Here is a 16,111-nt window from a genome sequence, read left to right on the forward strand (position 1 = left end):
ACATTGGTTAGTCAAATGATATAGGTTTCAAGCATAGGCCTAAAAAATGAAAGAGAAAACTTCTGAGATGTTAAAAATGATGGCATCTAGATAATGGGATTCTAGGCATTGCTTTTGTTTATTTTTACTCTGGTTTCCAACTTTAGACAGTAGGCATCTATTTTTAGAAGGAAAGTAAAAGAACTGTAAGGGAATGACAAATCATTGGTTTGTGGCAACATGTGGAAACATGTTCGTGAAAACACTAAAAGAAACAAGGCCTAATTATAAAGTGTGAATAAAACACACCACAACTTACATGTGTTCCATAGGTTGAGGAAGACATCACAGGTTTTTTATTTTGCTTATGTTTTCTTCAGTCAACCTGGGAGCGAAGGAAACATGGCCCTAACTATAATTAATGATCCCGCATGAGGCATAAGAAAAATGCTTTGGGAACTAGAAACCACCAAGCAAATGTGACGCGTTTTTCTTATTATCCTAAATACCTTTACCCTGAAAACGGGGCAGAGAGGACAGGCAGTGTCACGGGGCAGGCAGGGCCCGCCAGCTAAGGTCACACACCTGTCCAGCCCTCACAGCCACCACCCTTCGCCCTCACTTAATTGGGATGTCCCCCTATTGAGTGGAAATAACAGAGCCGCCCTGTCCTGGTGGTTATAAAGTTTAGTGAGCAGTCAGGTAAAGTGCTGGCGCTGTGCTTGGCGCGTGGCAGATACGCCATAGATGAATCCAGGTATCCTTGCTATGATCTTGTTTCCTGGGAACAAGTCCACAACAACCCCCAGCAAAGCCCCCAAGTCCTCCCTTCAGGGAGGCCGCCCTCTGCAGGGGGAAGACTGTGCCTTCCGGGGACCAGCACCGGCATCTGAGCAGCATTTTATTCCCCAGCTTCCAACACGACGTGACTGACTAATTGTGAGTTTCCCTGCACTTGGAATCGATAAGGGATTTGGAGAACACATTGGCTTAGTCTGTCTTGAGGCCAGGGATGGAAAGGGGTAGCATTTTTCCTTCTGTGTGAGGAAGAAAGGGGCAGAGGTAACCAGGGAACCACAGAAATCTAGTCACTGAGCAGTTGATGTAAAGTTTCTGGGCTACAAATGACCGAGCCCCCAGCTGACTTAGTCTGCCATGGCAGCTGGAGTCAGGTTTAGATGGTGTGGTAGTTTCCTGTTGCTGCTCTCACAAGCTACCATAAGCCTGGTGGCTTAAAACAACACGAATTTGTTCTCTTAGAGCTCTGAAGGGCCGAAGTCCAAAATCAGTTTCAGGCCAAAGTCATGTTGTCAGCAGGGCTGGCTCCTTCTGGAAGCTCTAAGGGAGAATCCGTATCCTTGCCTTTTCCAACTTCTAGCAGCCTCCTGCATTCCTTGGCTTCTTCCTCACATTACACCTTCCTCACGTTACTTCAAACTCTCGCTGCCATCATCACGTCTCCTGTTCTTACTTTGACGTTCTTTCCATCTTTATAAGAACCTTGTGATTACACCTGGATAATCCAGAGTAATCTCCGCGTCTACAGGTCCTTAACTTAATCATATTAGTAAAGGCCCTTTTACCACATAAAGTAGCATATTCGCAGGTTTGGGGGATTCGGATGTGGTCTTTGCGTGGGTCCATTGTTCAGCCAGCCACGGATAGGTCACCTACTATGCAGGCCCCTTGTGGATACCCAGAGAGTGCAGGGAGTGGCTAGAGCAGAGGGGGCAGAGGCTCAAACAACTTGGTGAAGAAGATGGGAACTGGAGCTTGTTCTAGAGCCAGGCTGCATGGAACCAACACCAGATGAGGCTAAAGCACAGAGCTCGTGGGGAGAGACAGATAGGTGAGACAGGATAGGAAATTTGGGCCCAGATCACAAAGGACCCTGAAGAGCAGGTGAAAGAACTTGAATGTGATTCCCTGGAGGAAGCAGGGCCTGTGTTTCCCATATCCAGGAGTTATCGAGAATGCCCAGCCAGGCTGGAAGCTGCTCTCACAATGCCAGGTGGCCATCATCCATCAGTGAACAAATTGAGTCTTACCTGGGCTAATCTGGAAAAGACAGCCCAAGGCCACCTCCAGCATTCCCCTTCCAGGAGATGGAGAGAGCAGCTTTGCCGTCTTGACAGACTAGGTCTGAATCCCACTTACCAGGTATGTGACCTCAGGCAAGTCACCGAACCTCTCTGACTCGGTCCCCCATGTAGGAAATGGGCACTGCTATGACTTGCTCAGCTTCTTTACAGAGCCAGATGGGCTGAGGTACACTGAGGGATTCTAGAGGTAAACAGGCTGAACTTGATGAGAATGTCCGTGCTATTGGGAATAGTTCACCGAACCAGAAATTCATGGATTTTTAGGTATTAAAAATCATCTGACTTAGAGAGTCCCACATCACAGTGCTCTGGGAGGTTTTATGAAAATGAAATTTAATAAATGCAAGTCTAATTTCACAGCCAGAGTTGAAGGAGCCCACCCCTGACATGAGGCTGGGAGAAGCTGTGGGACTTGACCAAGCGGGAGTTCTGGTTCATCCTCTCTACCACCCAGTCAGGTGGCCTGGGGGTGAGGATCCTGCTGAGGCAGCAGGTGCCATGGGGATGGAGCTAGAAAAAGGGACAGGGTGCAAAGCAGCCATACGCGGGCTGGGCCCTGCCTGTTCATCTCCACAGGGGCTAAAAGCTCCCCCATCCCACACCAACCAAAAGTTGAGTGACAGGAGGTGCTGTCAGAAGCACCAGCCAGGTCCTTGCTAGGTGGTCTCTGGGCAAAATGCCCATTCCGTAGGACAGGCTAGGCCAGGCCAGCCTTCTCCTCCCTGCACGTGGCTCTCTGGGATCACAGTTAATTAATGACCATAATGCATTGTTGTGGATACAGGCATGAGTAACTGCTAACAGGTTCATTATAAACTCCTGCTCTCCCTTCCTCCACTGGCTAATCTGATTTATCTAGAATTTCAAAACTGGAACAGAACTTAGAAATATCATTACAACTCTCCTTTTGTGGATGGAAAGATAGGGGCTAGTCAGGCAGGGACACACAGCTGGTGTGTCAGCATCACACAGCCAGTCATGGAGGATGGTCCAGGCCTGGCCTCTCACACTGGTGCCTTTCCTGTTCCACGACCCAAAGTACTGCATGTTTGGAGACTCACTCCAGTGGTGGAATCTGGGGTCGAGCATGGGGGAGATACACTGGGCCAGATATTCCCTTGCTACTCCAGATGTGACCTTAAGGATAGATCTGTCTGTGTGCACGTGAGACCCCACCTTCAGGCTGTCTACCTGACACACTAAAGCCATGGTTTGAGAACCCATGAGTTCCCCCAGAGTGTTGGGGGAAATGTGGACCAAACCTCGTCCACTCTACTACTCACCATCACTAGAAAACGAGAACCCCTGCACCCCCGCAGTGGGCTGGGGGCAGCGGTGAGGGAAGTTAGGGTTCTGACTTCCTCTCAGCCTCCTGGTGTTGGCCCTGGCTGTGGCCAGATTGAGATGCTGGTATCTCCATCAGGCCTTGGGATGTGAACAGCAGGACGGAGTGATGCTCTCCCTGAACCTTCTGATGGGACCACCCAAACTGACCAGGGGTGTGTGTCTCTGTGTGTCTCCAGGAACCTCCCCGGGATCCAAGATGGCCTTGCAGAGTTCCTTCACCTGCTGGAATGGGACAGTCCTCCAGCTCGGGCAGGCCTGTGACTTCCATCGGGACTGCGCCCAGGGAGAAGATGAGGGCCAGCTCTGCAGTGAGTAGATGGGGTCTGTCCCCACCCGGCTCAGCCCAGACCATGCCCACATTCCCCTCCGGCCCCTGTCACCCAGGCACTCGGATTTGGACAACCTCCCTTACACCCAATGCCACTTGTGTCTCCTCTCAGTGGCAACTTTCAAAAGCTACACAGTCTTCAAGAGACAGAGCTAAGATCTGTGGTCCAGAAAGAGCGTGTAAGTTAAGAAACAAAACAGGTCTTATAAATTATGCTCTCAGTATCCTCATGCACAGAGAAGTTATTCAGGCTAAAGCCCAACTCTAATGTGACATGAGAAGCCCTCTAGGCCCAGATTCCCTCACTTTTCAAGCCTGTCTTTCATTACCCGCCTGACTCTCCCGTCCTCCCAATCTTTCATGTAGCCCAGCTCCAACCATAGCAAACTGCATCTCAGCTCCCTCATGCCTCTGACTGTGCTCGTATGGTACCCCTTGCCCTTTCCCTTCTCCAGTCACATCTGCTCCTTTGAGACTCACCCCAAGAGTCGATTCTTCTGGGAAGCCTCCTCTGCCCATCCCCCACAAACACAGTTGGTTCTTCTTCCTTTGGTCCCCTCCTCCAGCTCAGTGTATCCATCATCCACCAGAACATCCGTTCTTTTTAACAGCTTTTTTTTGAGCGCTCGTTCATATACTTTACAATTCAACCATTTAAAGTGTACAATTCAGTGTTTTTTTAATGTAGTCACAGGGTTGTGCAACCATCACCATAATCTAGTTTTAGAACATTTTTATCACTCCACGAAGAAACCCCTGGCAATCTTTCCCGATTTTCCTCCAACTCCCCTCCCCCACGTCCACATGCCTCTAGCCCTACGCAACCACTACTCTACTTTCCGTTTCTATAGATTTGCCTGTCCTGGGCATTTCGTATAAATGGAATCGTACAATGTGTGGTTTTTTTATGATTAACTTCTTCCACTTAACATAATGTTTTCAAGGGCCATAATGTCGTAGCTTGTCCTTCATGGCTTTTTTATTGCCAAGTAATATTTCATTGTATGGATATGTTACATTTTGTTTATCCATTCATCCATTGATGGGCATGTCGGTTGTTTCTGCTTTCTGACTGTTATGAATTATGCCAGGGTTAACATTCATGTACAAGTTTTGGTAGACAGATGTTTTCATTTCTCTTGGATATATACCGAGGAGTGGAATTTCTGGGTCATATGGTAATTCTATATTTCACATTTTGAGGAACTGCCAGAGTGACTAGAAAACAGCTTGGTAGTTGCCTTATCTTCCTACCAGTAATGCATAAGCGTTCTCATTTCTCCACATCCTCGTCAACATTTCTTATTACCTGTCTTTCTATTTTAGCAATCCTAGGGGGGCACATCTATTACCTTTCACAGAGGTGGTTTTCACGTCTCTCTCCCTCCCTGTGGGCATATTGGGTCTGGCACTCTTCCCTGTACCAATATCTCAGGTGGTTCCTGGCATAACATAGGTGCTCACTGACTCTGTTCATTACAATGAATCAATGAGTTGGGACTCTTGGGCTCCATGAAGGAAAACAAATTGCTGAGGTCTCCCTGGGAATTAGCGGCAGTTAGACCCCCAGCCAGTATCCACTCCAGTTGAACAGTTTTCTCAGTAGCTGCCTGGCCAGGGGTATACACTCTAGAGGGTTTTACATTTTTGTCAGGGAAATTAGAACACATAACCCATATCTAATGTGAACTGGAAAATATGCTAGATCCTGGAGCAGAGGTAAATAACACAGCACCTGCCTTCAAGGTGCTGAAAATCCATCCCCAGAACATGGCTGGAAAGGATGCAGACGTATGTGCCTGGGGTGCTTTGGGGCCCAGACACAGGAGCAAATGCCTCAGCTCTCAGGGACATGGGCCCCAGGACGCTGTGGCCTGCAAAGTAGCTTTAAAAAGTTCACAGTGTTCCCCAGGTCATCTGGAGGACAGATTTCCCCTTAGGGGGAAAAAGCAGTTTTATTTATTCTCTTTTAAATGTAGCAATAAAAAAATCCATTTTTCAATTTGAAAAACTCCCTTTTTATATAAAACTTTCCGGTGAAGTTTTCCAATAATGGTGGAATTGTGGTTGTTTAGATAAAACTCAGTAAAGAGTTGCAGGTAAGCGTTTTCTTTGTCCCACACTGTTGGGCTCCTGGCCTTTCTCACAGAGCTCTCACTGTACAAGGGCACCAAAATGAAGCCAACCTGCCCATGTTGCCCTGGGCAGAGGCTTATGTGTTTCTCTCTAGTTATTTGTCTCTGCAGTATTTCCAGCAGTGCTTCTGAGCTGTGTAATTTTGCTTTTGCTTTTTTAAAGTGTTCTGGTACCCACCTCCCAGCAGGGAAACAGGTCAGGCATGGCATGCTCTGATTTACAATTGGGAAAATGAAAGCACAGAGAAGGTAATTGATTTGTTCAGGGTCACACAGCACATCAGGAACAGAGTCATGATTAGAGCATTGAGCCTGTAGGATCCAGCCCATTACTGTGGGCTCAGGGCACTTTCCTGTTCTGGGGCTTGCCAATGAGGGGTTTCCAGGGCCAATTCCAAGCTTGAGGGAAACCTGGCTCCAGTCCAGAGGGCAGGTGCCTGGGCCCTGTGGCCTTTTCAGCCACACTTGAAAAGCTGCTCTGACCAGCTGTCAGAATGACAGCTCCACACTGGAGAATACCCACACTGAGTTTTTTGCTATAGAAATCGGTTGCTAGGAATTCAGAAGGAAGGTTATTCTGATCTTTTTCCACTCTGATCTTAGCAGTACTCTGGGCAAACACGCTTTCCCTTATTTGTGTGCCTCATTCTCTCTGGGATTTTAGGTGTTTTTCTCTATCACATTGACTGTTGTTGATTCTGGATACCATCGCCATGAAGATAACAATAATGATGACAATAGTAATAATAATAATAACAACAACAGCTAACATTTATTGAGCAGTTAGTATGTGCCAGGAGCAGCTCCAAACACTTTGCATGTAACTTACTGAATCTTCTCAACAATCCCGTGTGACGCTATGCTACCCATCTTAGAGATGAGGCACCTAAAGCTCATACGGAGACTGTTAGCCAGTGGCTGAGCAGTGATTCAGACTCAGTCTGACTCCAAAGCCCACGCTCTGAACCACTACACGCCAGACTCATTCGGTCTATGAGTTTCCAGCAGTCAGTTGTGCCAAGCACAACCCCAGCTACATGTCCATCCAGGAAGAAGGGGCCAGCAAGAGTCAGGGAAGGTGCAGGGCTCTGCCACCCTTTTCCTGGGAGAGGGGCTGGAGGGCGGAGGTCAGATCCTTCTTCCCCACCTCTGGGCCTCAGTTTCCTTATCTGAAATATGAATTGAAACACGATGCCCACTGATATGTGCATGCATTTAGGACAATGCTCTGGACCTCACCTGGTCCTTCTGAAGTAGTCTGGAACTTATTAGATTGTTTTCTGTGAGCAGATGGTCACTCCCAACCCTGTTGGGGATGTCCAGGTCTTCTAAGGAACCCCCACAAGGGTCACAGGGTCACAAATCTTGGTCCAGTGAAGTCAACCAAGCCCTGCTGTGCTTGGAATTTGGAAAGAAAAGTGGCTTGTATCCCATCAACTCTCAGCCTCAACTTCCCACATTTTCCCCAGAAGGAATTCTACACACACACACACACACACACACACACACACTCACTAGAGCTTTATTCAGATTATCGGTGTCAACCCTGAGCAATATTTCTGTCCGGGATGAGTGGCGGACCTGAAATGGAGGGGTGGCATTGCCCTTGCCCATCTCCATTCATCCTGAATGTATCCATTCACATTCTGTCCTCCAAACCACATGCCATCCTCCTGCCCTTTTTCCAGTCAAACATTGCCAATCTAAATCAGACAGTCCAGGGTGCTATAACCTATCAAAAGGGTCTCTTCGGGATTCCCTGTGTGTTGAGCAATGGTCTCCTTGTAATGTGGCTCCCCAAAAAAGGGTGAGGTGTCCCCACTTCATCCCCTGGATGGGTCATTGACTAACGGGGTATGACAGACAACTCACTTCCCCTCCATGTACTCAATAATCTTATCTGTTTTGTGGGGATACTTTTCCTGCCAGGCAAAAACAGTTTTTTAAAAGTTTCTTTATTGTAAAATAAAACATGTTGGTTGTAAAATACTTGAAAACTCTAGAAAAGTACACAGGAGAAAATAACTATCGCCCATAATCCTCCCTCTCAGACATTCAGAGATAACCATAATATTTTGATGTATTCCTTCTAACATTTTTTTCCCATGACTCTATATTTTCAAGGAAATGTATAACACGTATTTATCAAAAATGTTAACAGAGTTGTCACAGAGGAAGGAAAAGAAGTAGTGTCATTTGGCCTGGAGTTTATACTTGGCAGCTCCCGCAGCTGTTGCTGAGGTCACAACTCTGTGACTCTGCCAATTTGTCTCTCTTAGAGTGGAATCAGTTGTCATAATTGCCAAATGTTACGGGATTGATTGACCCACACACAGCCTAATTTGGCCATCTAGCCAGTGAAATAATACCTGGCTACAGCCCAAGAAGAGGGTCAGGTAGAGCAGTGCTTCTCAGACATTAGGAAGCACCTGGAGATGGTTAAAAATGCAGATTCTGATTCAATAGGGTGGGGGTCGGGTGGGGGTCCTGAGATTCCACACTTGTAACAGTTTCACAGCTGATGCTGGTTGTAACAGTTTCACAGCTGATGGCTGGTCCTTGGACCATATTTTGAGTGGTAAGGGGTTAGAGGACTGAACCCACTCCCATTCCATCCAGCACCGAAGTATTGAAATCCTACAGTGTACCAAGCACTGCACAGGTTCTAGGGGTGAATGAGAGGAGAAAGGGATGGTCCAAGGAGGAGGTGACATTAGACCCAACCCTGTGTGCCGACATTGTGCTCAGCAGTTGGCCTTAGTGGCAATTTCCCAAACCTGACCAAATCCACCAAGTGTCTTTGTTCTGATGCCCACACCCATCAGCTTCTTCAGGAATGGCCTCTTGCTGAGCACATGGCCTGATGTGCTTGCAGTAGTAGAAATCCTCTCGTCACCCCCTCCCGCCCTTCAAGGTTTTAATTATCCCATAAATCGCCCATTGACCTGTTTTGCCTACCTCCTGTCCCTTTACGGAATCAGCCAAAAATAAAGTACTTCCAGCTCACCCTGGATCCTACGGCAAGCTACAACAAGGATGGGCTTCCCAGAAGGTGCAGAATGCCAATGGCTCTCTTTATTCCTGTCCAGGTGGAAGGCGTAGGCAGAGCTACCACAAGCATTTCCAGAGAGGCAGCTCAGGGACCTGTCTGTGCCCCCAGAGCAGTGTTGGCTGTTTCAGCACCTCCCCTGATGAGTTCCCCACCCAGGTGTGAAGGATGATTAGTAATGTCACCACCACTCTATATTTGCTCAACTGTTTACAACGAGTTTCCACAGTCTGTCCCTTACTTTCTCCTCAAAAGAGCCCTGTGAAAGAGATACTAATATTACCCCATTTTACAGATGAGGGAGCTGAGGCTCTGAGAAAGGAAGTGACTTGCCTAAGGTCATAAAGCAGTAAGTGGTGAGGCTGGGACTAGAGGCCAGGTGTCCGATTCCAGGACTTTTGAGACCCCAACACCCATAAGTCAAGATAACTGCTCTGCCTCCACCTCCTGAAAGGGTAAAGATGGAGTGGTATGCTGTACAGGCCCTAGCAGAGCCCTGCCTCCTTCTACCAGGAACTCATCGCCTGCTGGAATCTTCCATTGTGGTCCCGGTTACAGCATGTTTGTAAAGGACACTTCCTGGAAGGTCACCAGTTAGTTTTTGCAGAAGAAGTGGATGTGGGATCCCTTGAGGGGGGCATAAAAAATAAAACAGAAAGATCTCCTTAGCTTTTGGATTTTTAATCAGAGGAACATGCAGGGCTTGAGGGAAAATGATTTCTTCAGGGGGGTATAAATGGGAAGAGATGCTCAAAGTCAGTGACAGCCTGTTTTAATTTATAATTCTTCCTCTGTGTGAAATGCACAGAGAATCAGGGGGAAATGAGTAATAATTCACTAAGGTGCTGTCACAGCCAGGAAGTGTTAGGGCCCTCTTTGTTAGCCTGCTGCTGCCAAGAAGGCTGAGACAGAGGAAGGACACCAAGAGCAGTGAATCCAGCCAGAGTGCCTTTCCCCTGTGCAGACACAGCCCTGCTGCTCCTCTCCAGCCTGGCCCAACGCTGTTGGGCACAATCTCAATAGCCTGGAATGGCCCACTCAGGGTGGGGAGCTTTCCTTCAGCCATTCTATGAGCAAGCTGGAGAACGTGGACCGTGCGCTCTCTCTAACCCGCGTTTGTTTTCCTCCTCCCTCTGTTGGGCAGCAGGGAAATATATGGTCTATAAAGCTGACTGTTGCCTCTTCAACAGGACCTGAGGTCAGTCAGATGCAGAGAAAAGGATCACGGGGTCCTTTAAGCTGAGCCAACAGATGATATAAAGAGGCCCCAATGACTGGGATTGCTTGGTCAGGATAGGCGAGGTTATGCTGCAGTGATAAGCCATCACCGGTTTCAGGGGCCTGACATCACTTTTATGGTCCCTGTCCGCTAAGGGTTGGGTGGGAGGGACCTCTGCTCCACAGGGACACAGGCTGGCAGGGGTTCCACTGTCATGCAGCAGCACCCCCAGCAATGAGAGCTCCCCTTGGCCGCTTCCGCAGGGGGAGAGAGAGACTGAAGAATCGCACAGGGGCTTTCCACAGCCTCAGTCCAGAAGAGACGCACGTCACTGCCACTCACATTTCATTGGCCAGAACGGCCTACGTGACTTCACTTAACTGCAAGGGCAGTGGGAGGTAAAGGGGGCAAACAGAATGTTTGGAGCACTATGTGTCTTTCCAGGCAGGGCTCATTTGAGGGAGACTCACCAACTCCTGGCCAACACCGTCACTGCTGCTGCCACACTCTTGTCATTGGGTCAGCCGTTAGAAATGGGTTCCAGGGAGTTACACGTTGACTTCTCCTGGAGTCACATTCATGGGTCAGTGGAAAGAGCACAGAATCGAGAAGTGCAAGAGCAGTTCAAGTCCCTGCTGGGTTACCCGATGGTTATGTGACCTTGGTCATGTTGCTTAACATTTCTGAGCCTCTGCTTTGTTATATATAAAACTAGGTTAACAATACCCATTGCTATGGAGTTATTATTATTATTATTATAACTTTTATTTTCTTAAGATCAGAAAATCATAAACTATCACAGGCACAAGGTAGGGATTGGGACTTCCTTTCATTCTTCTCAGTATCATTAGACATCAAGGGACTGGCTGGGAGCTGTTATTAATGAGGATAATTCAGTCACACGTGGCTAATTTTACTTGATTTTGGCATATTTTGCCTGTAGCCATCCTGGAAATGACTGTGTCCCTGTGCTCTCCCTGCAGGTAAACTTCCTACGGGTTTTTACTGCAATTTCGAAGATGGCTTCTGTGGCTGGACCCAACGTACACTCTCACCCCACACGCCCCAGTGGCAGGTCAAGACCCTCAGGGAGGCCCGGTTCCAGAACCACCAAGGTACTGCCACTCTCCTCCCTTCCCCCTGGTGCCCACCTGGCCAGACGAGAGACTTAAGGCACCACCCAAGAGCAGCTGGACCTTGCCCCCCCTGCAGGGCAAGGCCAGGTGGCTGCCCAAAGCTTGCCGTGGAGTGCTCCCACACAGTTTCCTCTTCAGATCTGCCTGGGATTTAGAGTGATTAAATCATGCCCATGTCGGTGTCACCTTTTGTTCCTTAAAATGAGAGCCTTGGTGAAGGATTATCTGAAAGATAAGAATAACAGCAACAATAATAATCCATTCATTCAACAAGTATTTGTTGAGACCTACTATGTGTCAGGCCCATAACTCGTTGAGAGGTAAGGAAAATTGTAGCCCTCTTTATGATGGGAGGCTGAGGCACAGGGAGGCCTGTGTCACTTGCCTCAAGGTTGTGCTCTGGGAACCTTGTCCCACAGCTGGTCCATTCACGGCGGCCCAGCCTCCTCAGCCATACCCCTACCTCCACCTCCAGCTTAAACTGGCAACTCCCTCCCTCTCTGCACCACAACCCATCCTTCCATACCCCAGCTTGACTGCCAGAGGGGCAAAGGACCTCCACACACCAAAGAGATGGCCACCCACCCCTGACTGAGCTGACCCCAACATGGGGACACTGGCCGTGGCATGGCATCAGAGCAGGTCTGCGAGGCCAGCACAGCTTCACAAGTCAGGCTGCTCCACGGGGAAAGACCCAGCATCTAGCCTGGGGCCTGGCCTTGGGCTGTACCTGTAGTGAGATCTGGGCAGGCCCTGGGGCCCACCTCTCCGCAGGATGGGGCTGGGGGACAGGTCTCCCTCCCTCTGTCCTCCCCTGCATTTGCCTGCTCTTTGTGGAGCTAGACACCCTCATACCAAAGTCCCTGTCTTCCCAAAAGATCACACATTCTATGGATTCTTTGAAGAATTAGTAACTACTATTATTATTGTGGAAGTATGAAAGCAGGCAATATCCAGACAACAACTCCTGAGGGTGCCAGAGCCCATGCAGTTCTGTCCCTGGTCCTCAGAGCTGGCTGCGTCTGAGGGAGTTGGCTTTCTGCCCCACGAGGAAGAAGGCTGAGTGACTGCAGCCACGGAGAGTTCTGCAGGGCCCCTCAGCAGGTGTGGAGGCCCGAGAGCTCCTGCTTCTCCTCCCAGCCTCCTCCCCGTACTGCATCGTCCTCAGCACCCTGTCTGCGGGGGCAGAGGAGAGAAATGGAGCTCGGAGCTAGACAGAATCTTCACAGCTCTTCTCTCAGTTCAGTAGTCCCCTGCACCCACAGTGAATAAATGTCCAGCGCCTGTCAAAGATCTCTAATGCCTCCTAAAGCTGCCCATTCCACTGATTGTTCTGAATCACAGACCAGTTTTCCTTACCTGAGATAAGCTCCACCATCCATAAGTTCTACTCATTGACCATGGTTTCTGTTTCCTGGAGCCCCACCGAACGAAACTACAGCCTCTCCCACAGAGGCAGCCCCTCAGATATTTGAAGAAAACCACCATGACCCACATGCCGTCTGAGGTCCTTTCTCTCCCCAGTCACGTAACCCCAGCTCCTTGATTCTTCCTTAAGGATGGGCGGCTTGCTTTCTAAGATTTCGGGCCCATCCTGGTTACTCTGCTCCAGCCCCAACTGACTTTGTTACTTGGTAGTAACTCAGTAACAGATTTTGCTAAGAGGTAGAGAAAAGTAGAAATGAATGACTAAAGTCCTGCTTGGGGTTCTGTGGGGTGTCTCAAAAGTTGTGGGCTCACTCTGGCACCCGTGTCCATAGCACTGACCATCTACAAAATGCCTGCAGTTCCCGATGGTTTACAGATGCTTCTTCCACCACCACGTGGGGTTGGAACTCATGTTCTCCCAAGTTTTCAGGCAGGTCAGTGCTTAGAAAACACAAGAAATGAGTCTTCCTGGTCAGGGCCTGCAGCACAGGATGACCTGGGCTCCAGAAGGGGAGAAAAGAGTGAAGGGTGCAGAGACCATTGGTGGGCAAAGCACTGGCATGACTGGAAATGAGGAGCAGAGGGGCCAGGGAAGAGCAGTGTGCTCAGGCTGCTCCTGGCCTATGGGCTAAAGCTGGTGACTTTGGGAAAACAGAGCTGCAGTAACACAGCTGTACGGTGCTCGGACATAACAGGCCATTTGGAATGAGCCAAGCTTTGTTGACAGGGACAGTAGGCTATGTCGTCCATTGGAGGTAGCAGAAAGCCATGACCTCAAAGATGTCCTGAGGCTAGAGAAGATTTTTCCCATTAACCCTGCACTCTTAACTCTGCCCCCCAGGGACCTTCAGTGCTGGACAACTGCACATTTTTCACTCGTTTTCTCTCTGCCCCAGGCCACGCCCTGTTGCTCAACACCACTGAGGTCCCTGCTTCGGAAAGTGCTACGGTGACCAGCGCTACATTTCCCGCACCGATGAAGAATTCTCCATGCGAGGCAAGTCTCCATGTTCCTCTAGTTCTCTGACTTCTCCCACTTTGCCCCTTGGCACTTCCAGACGAACTCAACCAGATGAGCCAAGTAGCCCGGCTGGTGAGGCTGGCTGTTCTCCTGGAGGGAAGACAGTGGGGCCCTTTGTGCCATGTCATATTCTCTAGGGACCAAGAAGTGTGCTTAGGCCCCAACGTGGCCCCCGGAATCAACTACCTGAGTCCAAGCCAGGTTGCAACCCTGACTGGCTGTACAATCTGTGTAATTAATAACCTCTCAGGGCCTCTGACTCCTCACCTGGAAAGTGGAGGCAATAAGAGTGACTACCTCACAGAGGTGAGGATTAAATAGGTTAGTAATATATGGAAAGGGCTGATGACAGCCCCTGGCACCAAGGAAGCTCTGCAATAGTTAGCTAACAGTGCCTGGCTCCCTGTGTAAACACTCGGGAGAAGAACGGGAGGAGAAAGAAGACGTTAGCCGAAAGTCAGACTCTACTCTGGGAGAGCCAGCCATGCCCGTGGTTCTTTGCGTCCCCCACCATGGCTCCTCTCACATGGTAGAAAGCCAACACCTAGTGTAGATTTGGCCAGTCTCCTCTCTCTCTGGAGACGCACAGGAGAAATTCTTCGCTGGCTTCGTTTCAGGAATAGCTATGCTCCCTCTGAGCGATTTGTTTCCCTTCAAGTCAGGGACATGGTGAAAATGACGAGATTCGCTTCCCCTCGCCGGCTGGTAGACGTCCCTGACGCTGTGGCTGTGACCAGGGCTCTGCACCACGCAGGCTTCCCTGCTCAGGGGTACAGGCCAAGTCAAACTCTCCAGGCTTTTTGTTGTGAAATGAAAACTCAGACATGAAACAAATGAGAACAGAAAAGATGTCTCAATTTTTTGGTAATTGAAACAAATCATCAAATAAAATCTGAGGCTCCTCTCTTAAGAAGCAAGTGGGGGTTGATGAGGTGTAGTTTGTAGCAGCCTGACTCTCTGTTCCACTTTCTAACAACACTTGCCCCGTCTTTCTTACCCTCTTCTAGTTTGTGTTATCTGACCAGATTTTATGCACCTCTGTAAGCCACCTTAAATCCTTTCCGGAAGAAGTCAGGGCCTCAACAAATAGATTCATTACATTAAATTGAAAGTGAGACACCAGGCATCTGATGCAGATGGAGGAGTGACCGTCATCCTTGGTATTTCTCAGGTGCTCAGAGCAGGCACCTAGAGAGGAAGGCTTCTTAAGAGGAGATCTAAATGAGGAGAGGTGGTCCACCTGAGAGATGAGAGGGCGCCTTAAAAGCATTTGATCTTTAAATTTACTTTTCACTGGATTGAATATGAGTCTTATTTTAGAAAAAGAAATGTCAAGGTAAAAATGATATTTTTCTAACATTTCATCATTTCTCTAATAACCTTTGGGTTGATCAATAGTTGTTTTACTGGCCTGTTTTATTTTTCCTCCAGTCAGATTGGCTCTGGGCTATTTCTGCTGTTTCCTGCCCTTTTCCAGAACTTCGCTCGGCAGGAATAATGAAGGGAAGGCAGTGAGTCTGGTCGACTCTCAGCTCACAGTTATTTCGCATTCAGGTTTTCAGACCATTCATCTAATGCTGATGGGTCTTTGAATTCCCAATGTTGGGAGAAATGTTTTCATCAGAAAAATAAATAACCAAAGTAGAAATATGCGTTTCTAGGTTTGTAAGCCCTGCCATTTATGTTATACAAATCCGAAATGCAGAAAGCAGGAAGTTGATTTCCTTCTCTCAGGTTGGCTGAACGTGGGTGACAGGGAAAAGGATGTTGCATTGCCATGTGAGACTGTGTGAGGTTAACTGGGGACCTTTGAACCCCTAAAAGGACCTCAATGGGTTGTGGGGCCCGAGGGCAGGAAGGGGGACACTACCTAGAGTCAGGGTTGAAGGTCACTGAAGACAGCCAGGCCCCCCAGGGACTGGCGGCTCGCCAAGCTGAGCGCCAGGGCTGACACCTACCACCAAGCGTCTTCTCTAACCCCAGGCTAGACCTGGTCCACGGGACCTCCAGGGAGTTGAAGTAATTGCAGAATATCTCAAAATGCTCCCTCAAGAAACCCCACAATCATCCATGGATTCCCATCGGGGAACTGGTCTTGCCTTCAATGCATTTCTCGATACAAGCTAACTAATAGGTCAATGTTTCTCCAGTTGCAGTCACTTGGAAAATGTACTAAAGGCAGATTCTTGGGCCACAGCCCAGACCTCCTGAATGACATCTATGAACAAAGCCCAGAATCTGCATTTCCAGACCCCACCCTCAGTGATTTGGATGCACAATGAAACTTGAGGTGTAATTGCCAAGTGTGACCAAAATTTATTCTGAGCCCATGCTGAGAGTTTTCCTCCATTACTTGTGGCCCCAAAC

General features: G+C 48.7%; 1 protein-coding gene across 1 annotated transcript in view; it reads left to right on the plus strand.

The window, feature by feature from the left end:
- Positions 1-16,111, plus strand: part of ALK (ALK receptor tyrosine kinase) — a 642,106-nt gene that overhangs the window by 524,540 nt on the left and 101,455 nt on the right. The window contains exons 6-8 of the mRNA XM_081068072.1: positions 3,605-3,736; positions 11,143-11,274; positions 13,620-13,720. Of these exons, the coding sequence (XP_080924198.1) occupies positions 3,605-3,736; positions 11,143-11,274; positions 13,620-13,720 (365 nt within the window). The remainder of the gene's footprint in view (positions 1-3,604; positions 3,737-11,142; positions 11,275-13,619; positions 13,721-16,111) is intronic.

The sequence above is a fragment of the Rhinolophus hipposideros genome, assembly GCF_964194185.1.
Source record: "Rhinolophus hipposideros genome assembly, chromosome: 12".
NCBI lineage: Eukaryota > Metazoa > Chordata > Mammalia > Chiroptera > Rhinolophidae > Rhinolophus > Rhinolophus hipposideros.